General features: G+C 44.7%; 1 protein-coding gene and 1 long non-coding RNA gene across 2 annotated transcripts in view; one reads left to right on the forward strand and one right to left on the reverse strand.

Annotated features, from left to right (window-relative positions):
- Positions 1–5515, reverse strand: part of LOC119966128 (14-3-3 protein beta/alpha-A-like) — a 54807-nt gene extending 49292 nt beyond the window's left edge. The window contains exon 1 of the mRNA XM_038797386.1: positions 5022–5515. Within this exon, the coding sequence (XP_038653314.1) occupies positions 5022–5324 (303 nt within the window). The 5' untranslated portion in view covers positions 5325–5515. The remainder of the gene's footprint in view (positions 1–5021) is intronic.
- Positions 4727–14479, forward strand: LOC119966133. Its single transcript, XR_005460685.1, has 3 exons — positions 4727–4804; positions 10337–10475; positions 14172–14479. It is a non-coding gene; the product is annotated as an uncharacterized LOC119966133 (long non-coding RNA).
- Positions 14480–15802: the final 1323 nt, after the last annotated feature.

Below are 15802 nucleotides of genomic sequence, written 5' to 3' on the forward strand. Positions count from 1 at the left end.
CTAGCTTATTTAAATATTATGTCTAGACTTGAAATATCTATACAATTGATAAATCTACAATTTGTGGGAAAACTGGCTAGGAAAGAACAAGATTTAGTCCCTAATTAATGCAGCCAACTAAACTTAGCCTGGACAGCAGCAGAGGGTTACCATTGGCCTCAACCATTCAGCTGGGAAGGAGTGGGAGCCAAAATGTTTACTTCTGACCACTATCCAATATCCCTGGTCAGAAAATCAGAGACAGTACATATTGAGTGAGATCAGGCATAGCTGTAATACCCCACAATTGTACAATTTGTCAGCACCGAGAGTGTAGGATCAGCACTGAGTGTTGATCACATGTGAACAAGGAGCACTTGAGTGAAATATTAGTCATTTATGAAACTGCAGCCCAACCGTAAGAAAAAAGTTTAAAATCCAAGTACTATCTAACCAGGTTAGCAAAATGTTCAAATCTGCAAATCTCCAAATGTAGAGAGTTTGGCAGATTCTAGTTGATGGAATGTCTTCTTGCTCAGCATATCAATTGCTTTAAAATATTGTAATTAATTTTTACTTGTACAATAGAAGTGGTTTTAAATTAAAGTGCAAACACAATTGGGCACACATCTATAAAAAGAGAGGTTACTAATTATCTAATGCCCAAAGTCACTTATTCTTTACCTTCATCACAGACAAGCTCATTTCATACAATCAAAGAATCCCTGCAGTGCCGAATAAAGCCATTCGGCCCATTGAGTCTGCATCAACCCTCTAAAAGAGCACCCTATCCAGGCACACCCACCCACCCTATCCCTGAAAACCCTACCTAACCTATGGAAACTAATTACAATTTAGCATGGCCAATCCACCTATCCCGCACATCTTTGGACTGTGCATTTGTGCACCGTTACAGTATATATTTTACTGAACATAGGAAGGAATGGCAGTCATCTATCGGTGCAAAATTGCAGATGTCCTCATCAACTGTCCTAAACAGCAGCACCCCCCCCCCCCCCCCCCCCCCCCCCCCCCCCCCCCCCCCCCCCCCCCCAGTGTTTAAAATTCCTCCCGCATCATTGTTGCCTGCCTGCATTCCGTACCATTCAAAATCCTCCAAAAAGTCAAACATATCCTGGCTCCCCACCGTATCAACTTCAACATGGTCATTCTTGCCTTGAATCTTTCTACCACTATTCCTCCACTTATGTTTGCAACGTCCTCAAACCCTGCAATGCCTTTCTACACCCTTTTTTCCTCCAACACTATTCTATATAATTCCCCACACGGTTTGCATTCGCATTCGGAGTATTGCGTGCAGTTCTGGCCGCCGCATTATAGGAAGGATGTGGAAGCATTGGAAAGGGTGCACAGGAGGTTGCCTGGTATGGAGGGAAGATCTTATGAGGGAAGGCTGAGGGACTGGAGGTTGTTTTCATTAGAGAAGGTTAAGAGGTGATTTAATTGAGGCATACAACGTGATCAGAGGATTAGGTAGGGTGGACAGTGAGAGCCTTTTTCCTCGGATGGTGATGTCTAGCACGAGGGGGACATGGCTTTAAATTGAGGGGAGATAGATATAGGACAGATGTCAGAAGTAGGTTCTTTACTCAGAGTGTAGTTAGGGCATGGAATACACTGCCTGCATCAGTAGTGGACTCGCCAACATTAAGGGCATTTAAATGGTCATTGGATAAACATATGGATGATAAGGGAATAGTGTAGATGGGCTTTAGAGTGGTTTCACAGGTCAGCGCAACAGAGGGCCGAAGGGCCTGTACTGCGCTGTAATGTTCTATGTATGTAACAATGGCAGAACCTGTCCTCGTATAATCCTTAAACACTGGAACTTCCCCTTTATTCACCTCTTTTGCTGCAGCTCTCCACACCTTCAAGATTCTTTCATATACACTTCAACAGCATCTTTGGCCAAGTCCCCTACTCCCCTTCCAATTTGAATCTTAAACTTCACAAAGTCAACGCAATCAATGAGAAATGCTAGTATTTTAGTTTTCCATTACATTTGAACCTTTATCTCGATAGCTAAACAGCAGTTTCTCACCTTTAATACAGATCTAATATAACACTAGCAAATGTACATAGATAAGACGGTAGTTTGCTTTTAGTTTGAGAATAGAGAACTTTTGATTAAATAATCTAAAAGCATGTATGATTAAAAATTTGACAAGGCTGGAAGTTTCTCATGAACAGTTTTGGGATTGGCTATTCAAACAGTACATTACTGATGCCAGTTTAGTTGGAGACTCAATGCACAACCAACTGCTTTGTGTGTATAACCACCTCTATTAGGAACAGGAATAGGCTATTCAGCCCCTCGAGACTGTCCCCCCCATTCAAAGAGATCATGGCTAATCTGTGACCTAACTCCATAGACCTACGTTTAGCCCATATCCTTTAATATCTTTGCTTAACAAAACTCTCTCGCCCTCAGATTTAAAATTAACTGTTCTAGCTTCAACTGCTGTTTGTGGGAGAGTTCCAAACCTCTACCACCCTTTGAGTGAAGAAGTTCTTCCTAACACCCTCCTGAACGGATTATTATATGCCCCCTAGTTGTCGAATCTCCAACTAGTGGAAATAGTTTATCTTTATCTACCCTGTTAATAGCTTGAATACTTTGATCACCCCTTAACCTTCTAAATTCTAGCGAAAACAGTTCTAATTTGAGTAACCTCTCCTTGTAACTCAACTCCTGTAATCCAGGTATTATTTTTGTAAACCTACGGTGCACTCCCTCCAAGGCCAAAATATCCTTCCTATGGTGTGGTGCCCAGAACTGCTCACAGTACTCAAAGTGGGGTCTAACCAAGGTTTTTGTATAGCTACAGCATAACCCCCATTTCAATCCTCTAGATATAAAGTCGAGCATTCCATTAGTCTTTTTGATTATTATTTGTACTTGTTCCGGGCATATTAATAACTTATGTATCTGGACCCCCCCCCCCCCCCCCAAACCCCCTTTCTGCACTTGTTCCTGACATGTTAAGGACTTAGGCACATGAACCCCCCCAAAAACAAGTCTCTTTGGACATCCACTGTACCTAACCTCTTTCCATTTAGGAACTGCATCCCTCCATCCATTTTTGGTCCAAAATGGATAACCTCAAACTAGCTTACATTAAATTATATCTGACACAATCTTGCCCATTCACCTAGTCTGTCAATATCTCCTTGCTATTTTATGCCATTATCTAGACTGTCTACAATGCCAGCTAACTTTGTATCATCCACACATTTAGGCACACGACTTTCTATGTCAGCATCCAAGTCATTAATGAATAGTGTGAATAACTGAGGGCACCCACAGATCCCTGTGGTACACCACTAGGCACCTCCTAACAATTAGACTACTTGCCCATTATGACCTGCCACTCAACCAATTTCCTAATCATATCAACTAATCATGTCAATAATTTGCCCTCAACTCCATGGGCTTCCATCTTAGTTAACAGTCACTCGTGTGGGACTTTATCAAATGCCTTCTGGAAGTCCATATAAATGACATCCAGACATTATCCTATCCACTACCTTAGTAACCTCTTCAAAAGTGGAGTGACTTGCAATTTTCCAATCCAGAGGAACTACTCCTGAACCTAGGGAACTGTGGAAAATTACAGTTAGGGCACCTACAATGTGGTCCTGGAGATTTGTCACTCTTTAGTTCCATTAATTTCCTAGTTACTTGTGCTGCGCTTACACAAATTGCATTAAGTCCTTGCCCTCTATCAACTTAACTTTTTCAGGACTTACAGCACTCAAGACTCCACTGTAAACACTGAGGCAAAGTAATTGTTTAACATGTCTGCCATTTCCCCATTATCACTGACAATATCTCGATTTTCAGCTTTTAGTGGGCCTACATTGCTCTTCATGAATGAATGAAATCTGCTTTCAGATCTGTTTTCCCTTTATATAACTAAAAAAATTCTTCTTATTGATTTTGATGTCCCTTGCCAGTTTCCTTTTAGATTCCCGTTTAGGAGCTCTTTTAAACTGCTTTGTGACCGTTTTATCTATCCATTCATCTGGATCTGTTACGTCTTGCATTTTTGTAAGCCCTTTCGATTAGTATTATGCTCTCCCTAACCTTCTAGTTGTCAATGGCAGTTTATAATATAATAAAATGCCACAGGCGAATTACAACCTCTCCAACGGGTAAATTTTTAATCTCAAGCCCAAGTGGTAACATTAAAATCATTTTTTAATGAATTAGCAATTCACCCTCTGACCCACTTCAACGTGGTGAGCAAAGCTACAATGACCTCTGAAGAGGTCACCTGCACGAGGGTGGGTATATGCAAGAAAATGTTCGCACAGCTCATCATTCCTGTACCATCAGACACAGCTAACGCCAACTTGCTAACAAAGCAAGGCACTCTTTTTTTTCCCCCATGGGGATGACAATTTGCCCATTTAATGGCAGCCTACCCGACCCCAAATCTCCAAGTCTGCCCAATGTCTCTCTTGCCCCCCCCCCCCCCCCCCCCGTTTATAAATCTGGTAAATCGTAAGCAGGGACAAAATTGCTTCATACCAAGGGAGAGAGAAAAAACGTAGCCGCGTTTATATCAAAAAAAGGGCCATTACTTTTTCAAAAGTCAATTCGTTCCAAAATGAATGAAATGTGCCACAGCTCGACAATCTCACATCCGGCTGATTGAATCTTAATTTTATTTCTTTCGGGTAAAGACCGGCAGCGTGAGCACACACACAGGATGCTGAGAAGGACGTGTTGGCTGGGATGTACGTTGGCGTTTCCAACCGCCCACCCCGCCCGACAACCGCAGCTCAATGCAGTGGAAAGGTTGTACTCTCCTCCATTTTCTACAGGTTACTCGTGTCTGAATGGTGGTGGTGATGGGGCGAGGAAGAGGAGCCGCTTTGGAGCAAGCGGGTGGTCAATTGACCAGCTTTCCAATATGTCAGGGAGCGGAGTGCTCCTTGAACCCTTCCTTACACCTTTTCGGGTGATTAAATTGAACGTGTGTGTGTAAATCTCCCCCTCCCCCTTTTCTCCTCACCAGGACATCATTGCAGATCTCCCGGAGCTCAGCCTCCACCTTCTCCCGGTACTCCTTCACCATATGCAGCTTCTTCTCGCTGCCGCCGCCCTCGCCGGTTTTCTGCTCGATGCTGGAGATGACCCGCCAGGCCGAGCGGCGGGCCCCCACCACGTTCTTGTAGGCGACCGAGAGCAGGTTCCGCTCCTCGTTTGACAGCTCCTCGCCCCACTCGGTGACCGCCTTCATCGCGGCCGCCATGTCCTCGTAGCGCTCCGCCTGCTCCGACAGCTTAGCTTTCTGCACCAGCTCGTTCTTATCCATGGCCAACCTGCTTTTTCGTTCAAATACACCCTCCCTTTGTTTAATTTTTCTTCTTCCCGGTTCAGCGGCGACTATTCAAATCCGGAGGCGCTGCTGGCTCTCTTTCACTTTCTCGCTCTCTTTCTCACTCGGCTCCTCGAAACCAAATGGCGGTTGAGGTGTCTTGCCCCTGGAGACCGTGTCTGCGCATGCGCCGCTCAGACCACCGCCCCTCCCCCCTTTGCCCAAGGCTGACGTCATTGAGTGGCCCCAAAAAAAACTGCAGAAAGACTTGACCCACCTGAGTCATGATTCCAAATGGTGACTTGAAATTTGGACATTTACTTTTTTGTTTGTGATTTGGGTTATTTGAGATTTGAACATTTATTTATTTTTTGTTGTGGTTGTTGTAATTTGTCCTTTCTGGGATGTAAGCTTTTGACTATTTGTTGCCCCATCCCCTCATAAGACATAGGAGCAGAATTAGGCCACTCAGCTCATCGAGTCTGCTCCACCATTCAATCATGGCTGATATTTTCTCATCCCCATTCTCCTGCCTTCTCCCCATAATCCCTGATCCCTTTATTAATCAAGAACCTATCTATCTCATTATCCTTGCAAAGGTGGCGGCCAGCTGCCTTCTTGAACTGCTGCAGTCTGTGTGGTGGTGTACGGCACATACTGCTTTTTTTGCCTGTGTTGATACAAATGAGTGGATTGCTGGGTCACTTCAGAGGTGAGTTGAGTCAACCACATTGCTGGGGCTCTGGAGTCGCACGTAGGCCTGATGGGGTGTGGATGGCAGATTTCCTGCCCTGAAGAATATTAGAGAACCAGCTCAGTTTTTATGACAATCAGTAGTTTCATGATCATTATTAAAGTGATTCATATTTTATTCCAGGTTTATTAATTAGATGAATTTTAATTCCCCCAGTTCATGTGGAGGCTGACTCCTTGAACATTTTCAAAGCTGACATCGATCGGTTTGTAATCAGTAGGGGAATTAAGGATAACGGAGATAAGGCACGAAAGTGGACTTTGAGAGTGTTAGATCAGCCATGATCTTATTGAATGGCAGAGCAGGCACAAAGAGCTGAATGGCCTACTCCTGTTCCTATTTCTTATGGTCTTATGAACTCGTGTCTCCAGAGCACTCAGCCAGGCCTCCGGATTACCAGTCCAAATAACATTGCCACAATGCTACCATCCACATTTAATGTTATCATATAGCAAGTGTGGTGCATGGGTGTTCTTGTGCAGGGCTGTTCAGTCAATATTATAAAATGCTACAGAAGCTCTCCCATAACCTAACTGGTGCATTTGCAAGCAAGCAAGAAATGAGGCAAACAAAATGTCAAGTTTGATGTTAGGTCCTCAGCTAATGCAGAAGTAGGCTTGTAAGAATTGGTCCCTTTGCTTTGGGGTAGGGAGGGGAACCAAGTAGGCAGGACCTACAACCAATAACCAAACGATGATTTGTGCCAAAAGATGTGTCTGGGGATGGTAGATAATAATGGAATTGAGCTTAATTTGATGTCTCACATCAAACAGCCTGTCAATTCTCACCTGGTACACAGATGAAACCTGAATTACATAAAACTGAACGAGTCGGGACGGATGGGAGATTGTAATGCATAAAGTGTTACTGTGTGTCTCTAGCCTCAGCTACATTTAGTGAATCACTACATTCTCATTCATTAAACTCTCAGATACTAGCATGAATGTGCAGGAAACAAATCTATACTCTATTCATTTTTGTAAATAAATTTGGAGTACACAATAATTTTTTCCAATTAAGGGCAATTTAGTGTGGCCAATCCACCCAATCTGCACATCTTTGGGTTGTGGGGATGAAACCCATGCAGACACGGGGAGAGTGTGCAAACTCCACATGAACAGTGACCTGGGGCCAAAATTGAACACACCCCAGTACCATAGGCAGAAGTGCTAACCACTACACCACCGTGCTGACCCGCCTCTACTCTATTCATAGACATTGTTGAATGTTGGGTTTTTCATCAGGCAGAATAAGACTACTTTTTCATATCAAAAGAAGACTCATTGAGCTCATTTAAGACAGAGATAAGGAGAATTTTCTTCTCTCCGAGGTTCCCGGGTCTCTGGAATTCTCTTCCACAAAAGGTAGTGGAAGCAGAGTCTTTGAATATTTTTAAAGCAGAGCTAGATAGAATCTTAACAAGAGGGTGAAAGGTTATCTAACGGGTAGACAAGATGTGGGGTTGAAGTTACAAGCAGACCAGCCATGATCTTATTGAATGGCGTAGCAGGCTCGAGGATCCGAGTGGCCTACTTCTGCTCCTAATTTGGGCGTGGGCAGCACGGTAGCATTGTGGATAGCACAATTGCTTCACAGCTCCAGGGTCCCAGGTTCAATTCCGGCTTGGGTCACTGTCTGTGCGGAGTCTGCACATCCTCCCCGTGTGTGCGTGGGTTTCCTCCGGGTGCTCCGGTTTCCTCCCACAGTCCAAAGATGTGCAGGTTAGGTGGATTGGCCATGATAAATTGCCCTTAGTGTCCAAAGTTTCCCTTAGTGTTGGGTGGGGTTACTGGATTATGGGGATAGGGTGTTGACCTTGGGTAGGGTGCTCTTTCCAAGAGCCGGTGCAGACTCGATGGGCCGAATGGCCTCCTTCTGCACTGTAAATTCTATGATAATCTATGATGATAATTTGTAAGTTCATATGTTGTCTGTGCTGAAGGGTTGGAATGCCTGATTACTACCTGAAGGATTAACAGAAGAGCAAGCGACTGACAGTGAAAGAAGTAGCTAGACGACATTAAAGATTGGCTTAACTAGAACTCCAACAATGAGACCATTCACTGTTGCTATGATCAAAAAATTTGGAAGACCATGGTTGCCTACGTCACTCAGCATAACACTTAGATGATGAGAATACAGGTAGCAAATATATCTGGAAAGAGGAAATGTTTGAAACATATCCCAGACAATTGGCATCCCACCTTTGTCCAATCCTTTCTCTACCTACATCCAGTGCAGGAATTCACCAAGTCTTCATAGGCAGCACCTTCCAAACCCATAACCATTACCATCTAGAAGGATAAGGACAACAGACACATGGGAATACCAGCACCTGGCAATTCCCCTCCAAGACATACACCATCCTGACTTGGAAATATATTGCCATTACTTCACTCACTGGGTTAAAATCCTGGAACTCCCTCCATAACAGTACTGTGGTTCTACCTACATCACATGGACTGCAGCGGTTTAAGAAGGCAGCTCATCACAACCTTCTGAAGGGCAATTAGGGATGAGCAATAAATGCTGGCCCAGCGGGCTAGCATTCCAAGAAACTGTTTTTTAATCATCCAAACACACAAGGTCTGGTTCCACAGATCAATTCATAACATCCAGATCTACCACCCCACCACTTCTCTCAATCTCTGCATAATTCTGTGTTATCATTCTGCTTGACAGCAACGCAGTCATCGATGATCTGCAATTTCTTCCAGTTAAACATCGGGTATACTAATGCAATCAATTTCTACCTCTGCCACAAATAGTACATCAATTCCCTCCTGGGACACTGTGCGACTATGGCTAATGAGAGACATTAAAGTTAGCATTAGATGGCGGGCAGCACGGTGGCGCAGTGGGTTAGCCCTGCTGCCTCACAGCACCGAGGTCCCAGGTTCGATCCCGGCTCTGGGTCACTGTCCGTGTGGAGTTTGCACATTCTCCTCGTGTTTGCGTGGGTTTTGCCCCCACAACCCAAAGATGTGCAGGCTAGGTGGATTGGCCATGCTAAATTGCCCCTTAATTGGAAAAAATGAATTGGGTACTCTAAGTTTATTTTTTTTTAAGTTATCATTAGATTAAAGGAAGAGGCTTATAATGTTGTCAAAAGAATGATACGTATGAGGAATGGAAAGTGAAAATAAAGTGATGGGAGACGTCCACAGAATCCCTACAGTGTCGAAAGAGGCCATTCAGCCCACCGAGTCTGCACTGACCCTCCGAATGAGCACCCTATCTAGGCCCACTCCCCCACCCTATCCCCATCACCCCACATAACCTGCGCATCTTTGGACACCAAGGGGCAATTTAGCATGGCCAATCCACCTAACTAGCACATCTTTGGACTGTGGGAGGAAACCGGAGAACCCAGAGGGAATCCACATAGACATGGGGAAAATGTGTAAACTCCACACAGTCACTCATAGCCGGAATTGAACCCGAGTCACTGGCGCTGTGGGGCAGCAGTGCTAACCACTGTACCACTCATGAAATTATAATGGGAATAGGAAATGGCAGAGACATTGAAGAAATAATAACAATAATCTTTATTATTGTCACAGGTAGGCTTACATTAACACTGCAATGAAGTTACTGTGAAAATCCCCTAGTCGTCACATTCCGGCGTCTGTTCGGGTACACTGAGGGAGAATTCAGAATGTCCAATTCACCTAACAGCACGTCTTTCGGGACTTGTGGGAGGAAACCGGAGCACCCGGAGGAAACCTACGCAGACACGGATAGAACGTGTAGACTCTGCACAGACAGTGACCCAAGCTGGAATCAAACCCAGGTCCCTGGCGCTGTGAAGCAGCAGTGCTAACCACAGTGCTACCGTGCCACCCTTTTCCCTTTTTCGAATACCTTTTTCGAAGGAGACACAAGGTATTACAGGAATTGTAGGGAACCAAGTGAGAGAAATTTAGAGAAATTAGTAAATAAAGTATTAGAGGCATGAAAGGTTTTAAAAGTCAATGAATGGGATTTTCCAGTCCCACCTGCCCGAGCTGGAAATTCCCTCCCGAGGTCAACTGACCTTTTTGTGTCTTTTAAATTGTCAGTCCCATGTGGCGGGTGTTATCTCTTCCCCTTTTGTTGTTTGGGTGTTCTTTTGTTTTTTTCTTTTGTTTGTAGTTGCTTTTGAAGTTGGGTGGGTATTGTTCTTGGGGTTCTACCGCGGTTGTTTTGTTAATAGAGTTGAGATGTTTATATTTTGTAAAAATTTCAATAAAAAATTTTTTTTTTAATTTGTCAGTCCCACACTGCGACGATTCCTGCAGCGGACCAGATCTGAACATTACCCCCAAAAATCCTTTGGAACTGAAAAATCCGAAGAGGAGGATGCGTTGATCTTTCAGAATCCCTGAGCTTCTAGAAAACCCCAGGAATGCAAGGTAGCAAATGTAACCCCAATCCCACGACTCAAGAAAAGAGGGAAATAAAAAAGAGGAACTAGAAACCGTTAGCCTGACATCAGTGGTAGGAAAACACTACTATTGGGAATGTTATAACAGGGCACTTGGGAAATCGTAATACAATTACGCACAGACCAAATGGATTTATGAAAATAAAAACAAATCTGTGAGGGAGATTTTTGAGGATATAACTAGTAGATAGGGTAGGGTGGATTGGCCATGCTAAATGGCCCCTTAGTGTCCAAAATTTAGGTGGGGTTGCGAAGATAGGATGGGGGCATGGGCCTAGGTTTGATGTTTTATTGGAGAGTAGGGCCAGGCTCAATGGGCCGAATGGCCCCTTTCTGCACTGTAGGGATTCTATGATAAGGGGGGAAAATCAGTGGATGTAGTATCTTTGGATTTTAGAAAAACATTTAATAAAGTGCCACATTAGAAGTTATTACCCAAAATTAAAAATCATGAGGTTGAGGGTGATATATTAGCACATCCAGGGATAGGTTAATGAACAGAAAACAGGAAGTAACATTTTCAAGTGGCAGAATGTAACCAATGAAGTACTGCAAGGATCATTGCCTGAACTACAGTATGGGCAGCACGGTAGCACAGTGGTTAGCACAGTTGCTTCACAGCTCAGGGCACCAGGTTCAATTCCCGGCTTGGGTCACTGTCTGTGCGGAGTCCGCACGTCCTCCCCGTGTCCTCCCACAGTCCAAAGATGTGCAGGTTAGGTGGATTGGCCATGCTAAATTGCCCTTAGTGTCAAAAAAGGCTAAGTGGGGTTACTGGATTATGGGGATAGGGCAGCGGAGTGGGCTTGAGTGGGGTGCTCTTTCCAAGGACGGTGCGGACTCGATGGGCTGAAGGCCTCCTTCTGCATTGTAAATTCTATAATCTATGTCAAGACTGTTTAGCACAGGGCTGGCTGTTTAGCACAGGGCTAATTCGCTGGCTTTGAAAGCAGACCAACCAGGCCAGCAGCACAGTTCGATTCCCGTAACAGCCTCCCCGAACAGGCGCCAGAATGTGGCGACTAGGGGCTTTTCACAGTAACTTCATTTGAAGCCTACTCGTGACAATAAGCGATTTTCATTTCATTCATTTTTCATTTCAATTACCTAGATGAGGGGACTGAGCGTAATATATCCAAGTTTGCTGATAATACAAAGTTAGGTGGGAAAGTAAGCCACGAGGACAACATAAAGAGACTGCAAAGGATATAGACTGAGTGGGCAAAGAACACAGAAAATGGAATATAATTTGGGGAAGTGTGAGGTTATCCACTTAAGTTTGAAAATAGAAATGCATAATATTTTGTTTATGAAGAGGGGATAAGAAATGTTGGTATGCAAAGGGATCTGAGTGTCTTGTCTCTGAATCCCAGAAAATTAACATGCTGGTACAGAAGCAGTTAGGAACACAAATAGTATGTGGGCCTTTATTGCAAAGGAATTGGAGAGCAGGTGTAATTAAATCTTAGTCCAATTATATCAGGCCTTGGTTAGATCACACCTGTACTGTCCAGTTTTGGTCTCTTTAACAAAGTTAGGGTACATACACCCTGTAATGAAATGAAAATCGCTTATTGTCACGAGTAGGCTTCAAATGAAGTTACTGTGAAAAACCCCTAGTCGCCACATTCCGGCGCCTGTTCGGAGAGGCTGTTACGGGAATCGAACCGTGCTGCTGGCTTGCTTGGTCTGCTTTAAAAGCCAGCGATTTAGCCCTGTGCTAAACAGCCACTTGGCTCAGATGGAGTGTAACTAATGTCCTCTAGACTGACTCCTGGGATGTGGGGATTTTACTCAGGACAGAGTGAGTAGACTAGGCCTACACACCCTAAAATCTAGAAGAATTGAGGCTGGGAGGATGTTCCCTATCTGGAAAGTTTAGAACCAGTGACCACAATCTCAGAATAAGAGATCAACCATTTCAGACTGATTTGAGGATAAACTGCTTTCACACAAAGGCTTGTGATTCTTTGGAATTCTCTATCTTGGAGAGCTGTGATTATTGATTATGTTTGAGCGATAGGGTGACATGGTGGCACAGTGGTTAGCACTGCTGACTCATAGCGTCAGGGACCTAGGTACAAATCCAGCCTTGGGTGACTGATTGGAGTTTGTAGGTTCTCCCCCTGTCTGAGTGGGTTTCTCGGGTTTCCTCCCACAGTCCAAAGATGTGCACGTTACATGGATTGGCCATGTTAAATTGTCCCTAAGTTTCGGTGGGGTTACAGGGAAGGGCAGTGGGTCTAGATAGGGTGATCTTTCAGAGGGTCAGTGTAGAGTCGATGGGCTGTATGGTCTCCTTCTACACTGTAGGGATTATGTGGTTATATATATATATGATAGAGGTCTTTTGGCACAAAGTGATTTAAGGTTTATAACGGCGTCAACCATTGATGATGGTTGACGCCGTTCAGCTTGGAGGTGGGTGACAGGCCGGGGAGAAAGATAAATTACCTACTTTGAGTGCCGGGGGGGTTTGTGAAGAGAGAGAGTGAAATCACTTACATCGAGTGCCGGGGGGTAGGGGTGGGAGGGGGGTTGGTTGGGGTGGGGGGGGTGGGGGTTGGGGGAGGGGGGGTGGGGGGGGGGGTTGGGTGGGGGTGGGGGGAGTGGGGGTTGGGGGGGTGGGGGTAGGGGGGGTGGGGGGTGGTTGGGGTGGGGGGGAGTGGTTGGGGTGGGGGTGGGGGGTTGGGGTGGGGGGGGTGGGGGGGGTGGGGGCGCTATTTATATCATGTTTCGCCGGGCGGCATTGATGATGTCGCCCGACGTCAACCGACGCGCCACTTCCACAGCGGGTGAAACTGACGCGTACAGCGTCACTCCGCTGCTGGCCCTTTCTGGACGGGAGATTTCGGGCTGATAAGCGTGCCACGACGCCTGAGTCACCAGCGCCGTTTTTGCACACCGGTCAAGGGCGTCACGATGGACTTCGGTGAATTTCGCCCATGATCTGTGGAAATGGTGCAGGAAGTTAGAGTTGAGGAAGATTACCATGATCTTACCAAATACTGGAGCAGGCTCAAAGGGCTGAATGGCTAACTCCAGCTCCTATTGTATTCTTAAGTAATATTCCACACAGCTTCAAGTTGCGAGGAATAATGCATTCCTCTAAATCTGACACATTATGTATCTAACATTCGCTTTGCTGACATTCAATCCCTGTAACTCTTCACCATTTAAAGACCCTCCTTAAAACTTGTCATAACTCCTAATATTTACTTACTTTGACCCATTTTTCAATTTTTGTCTGATTATGCTTCTGTGAAACATCATGGGAGTTTTTTGAATGTTAAAAGCAATATACAGTATAAATGTTAGTTAACAGAAGATAACACTGACTCCCTAACCGCAAATATATTAAGAAATAGAGTCATAGTTATATTTCAATACTAATAACCCGGGGGAGCATGAGCTCCAATTTCGCAAGGCAGTTTGAGAATTTGAATTCAGTTTTTTTTAAACAATACTGGAAATAATCTTGGTATCAGCAAAACGTGACCACAAACCTGTTGAATTGGCATTAAAACCCCAGAATACTTCATTAATGCCATTCTTACCAGCAAGATGTCGTCTATCTGCAAATCCAATTCTGCATCAATGTGGTTGAAATGAGCATGTCTCTGAAGTAGCCTTATAAGCCAGTGTTTTCAAACTTTTTTTCCAGGGATCCATTCTTACCAACTGGTCAACTTTCAGGATTCATGCCGGCTGGCCGTCGCGACCCATGCCGCCAGACCTTCGCGACCTATGCTGGCCAACCTTCGCGACACATGCCGGCAGATCATCGCGACCCACGTCGGCCGATCTTCGCAATCCATGCCGCCTGATCTTTACTTCTCATGCTGGCCAACCTTCACGATCCACGTCGCCCGAACTTCGTGACCCACCATTTTTGCTTACCTTTTATGCGACAGGTGAGCCTGCTTGGTCCCCACCATGTCACTTGCTTTGTCATTCAATGACACATTTCTGTATGGGTTGTTCATCAGAGGTCCTGGAGCTCTTACCACCACTGCTTTGTCCTGCTGTGAATTCTCCTGAGCCACTCACCCCAGCAGTTTTAGTTGTGAGATCCTGGCCTGTTTGTGTCTCTGGCCCTCCCGAAAGACGTGCTTGTTAGGTGAATTGGACATTCTGAATTATCCCTCCATGTACCTGAACAGGTGCCGGAGTGTGGCGATTAGGGGATTTTCATAGTAACTTCATTGCAATGTTAATGTAAGCCTACTTTTGACACAAATAAAGATTATAATAAAGGTTATTATAAGTCAGCACTAATTTCTCCTCTCAGCACCCTTTTATAAAATAAAGGTGTTTTGATTTGTTCCCATCTTCTCAAGTGGTGGTATATTTCCCAACCCCTCAGTTTTGGTGTGATCCAACTTTCTATTAATAAACCTATAGCAAACTCAGTGTAGAATGAACTCAAAGAGTTAGGTTAGGTGCACACACTCAAAACATGGAAACGACTGCCACAACATCACCTGCTCACATTCATACAGTAAAAGAACATAAGAACTAGGAGCTGGAGTAGGCCATCTGGCCGCTCGAGGGTTAGGGAGTTAGGGGTTAGGGAGAAGAACGTTTTACATTACAGAGACCACAAGAGAAAATAAATATTGTTTCACGTGCATTCCAGAGTCCAGATTCAAAGTCCAAATGAGGCTTTGGACCATAAGACATCGGAGCCATTCAGCCCATCGAGTCTGCTCCACCTTCAATCATGGCTGAGATGTTTTAGTTCATGGAGGTCGACGGGTTGAAACCATGCCGTATAATTTACTTTCCGGTGGCACTGACTTCACAAAAGGAGCTGGATACACAGAGATTAATCAGTCTTGCTGGTGATGGTACAGAATTTGCAACAGAAGCCGTGTAGGTGCGACCAGATGTTCCATCTGAACAGAGCTCCTTGTCTGTGAGGCTGCTAGTCAGATGGTAAAGAGAAGACTGAAATATTCAGCTCAGCAAGGCAATATTAACATGTTCAACAAGTCAGAGGCCTTTATTACATGACCACTACCTCTCTACCCAGTCTCCAACAACGGATGTACCTCCATTGAGTATTGAGTTTCCAAGATTGCTAAATTCCTCAGCCTTATGAATTGAAAGAAAGGTTGCTGGGCCTTTTGACTTAGCAGGTCATCTGTCTTTTTCTGGCCACCCTGGGTTAGGAAATGCAGATGGCCTCTGTATAGCTCCCTTTGAAGTTGGGTTCTGCAGTCCACATGTGGTTTTTAGTGGCTCCGCCTATTTGGTTAGAGTTCTGAATTTCCTCTGTTAGGGATCAGGCAT

The sequence above is a fragment of the Scyliorhinus canicula genome, chromosome 1 (assembly GCF_902713615.1).
Source record: "Scyliorhinus canicula chromosome 1, sScyCan1.1, whole genome shotgun sequence".
Taxonomy (NCBI): Eukaryota; Metazoa; Chordata; class Chondrichthyes; order Carcharhiniformes; family Scyliorhinidae; genus Scyliorhinus; species Scyliorhinus canicula.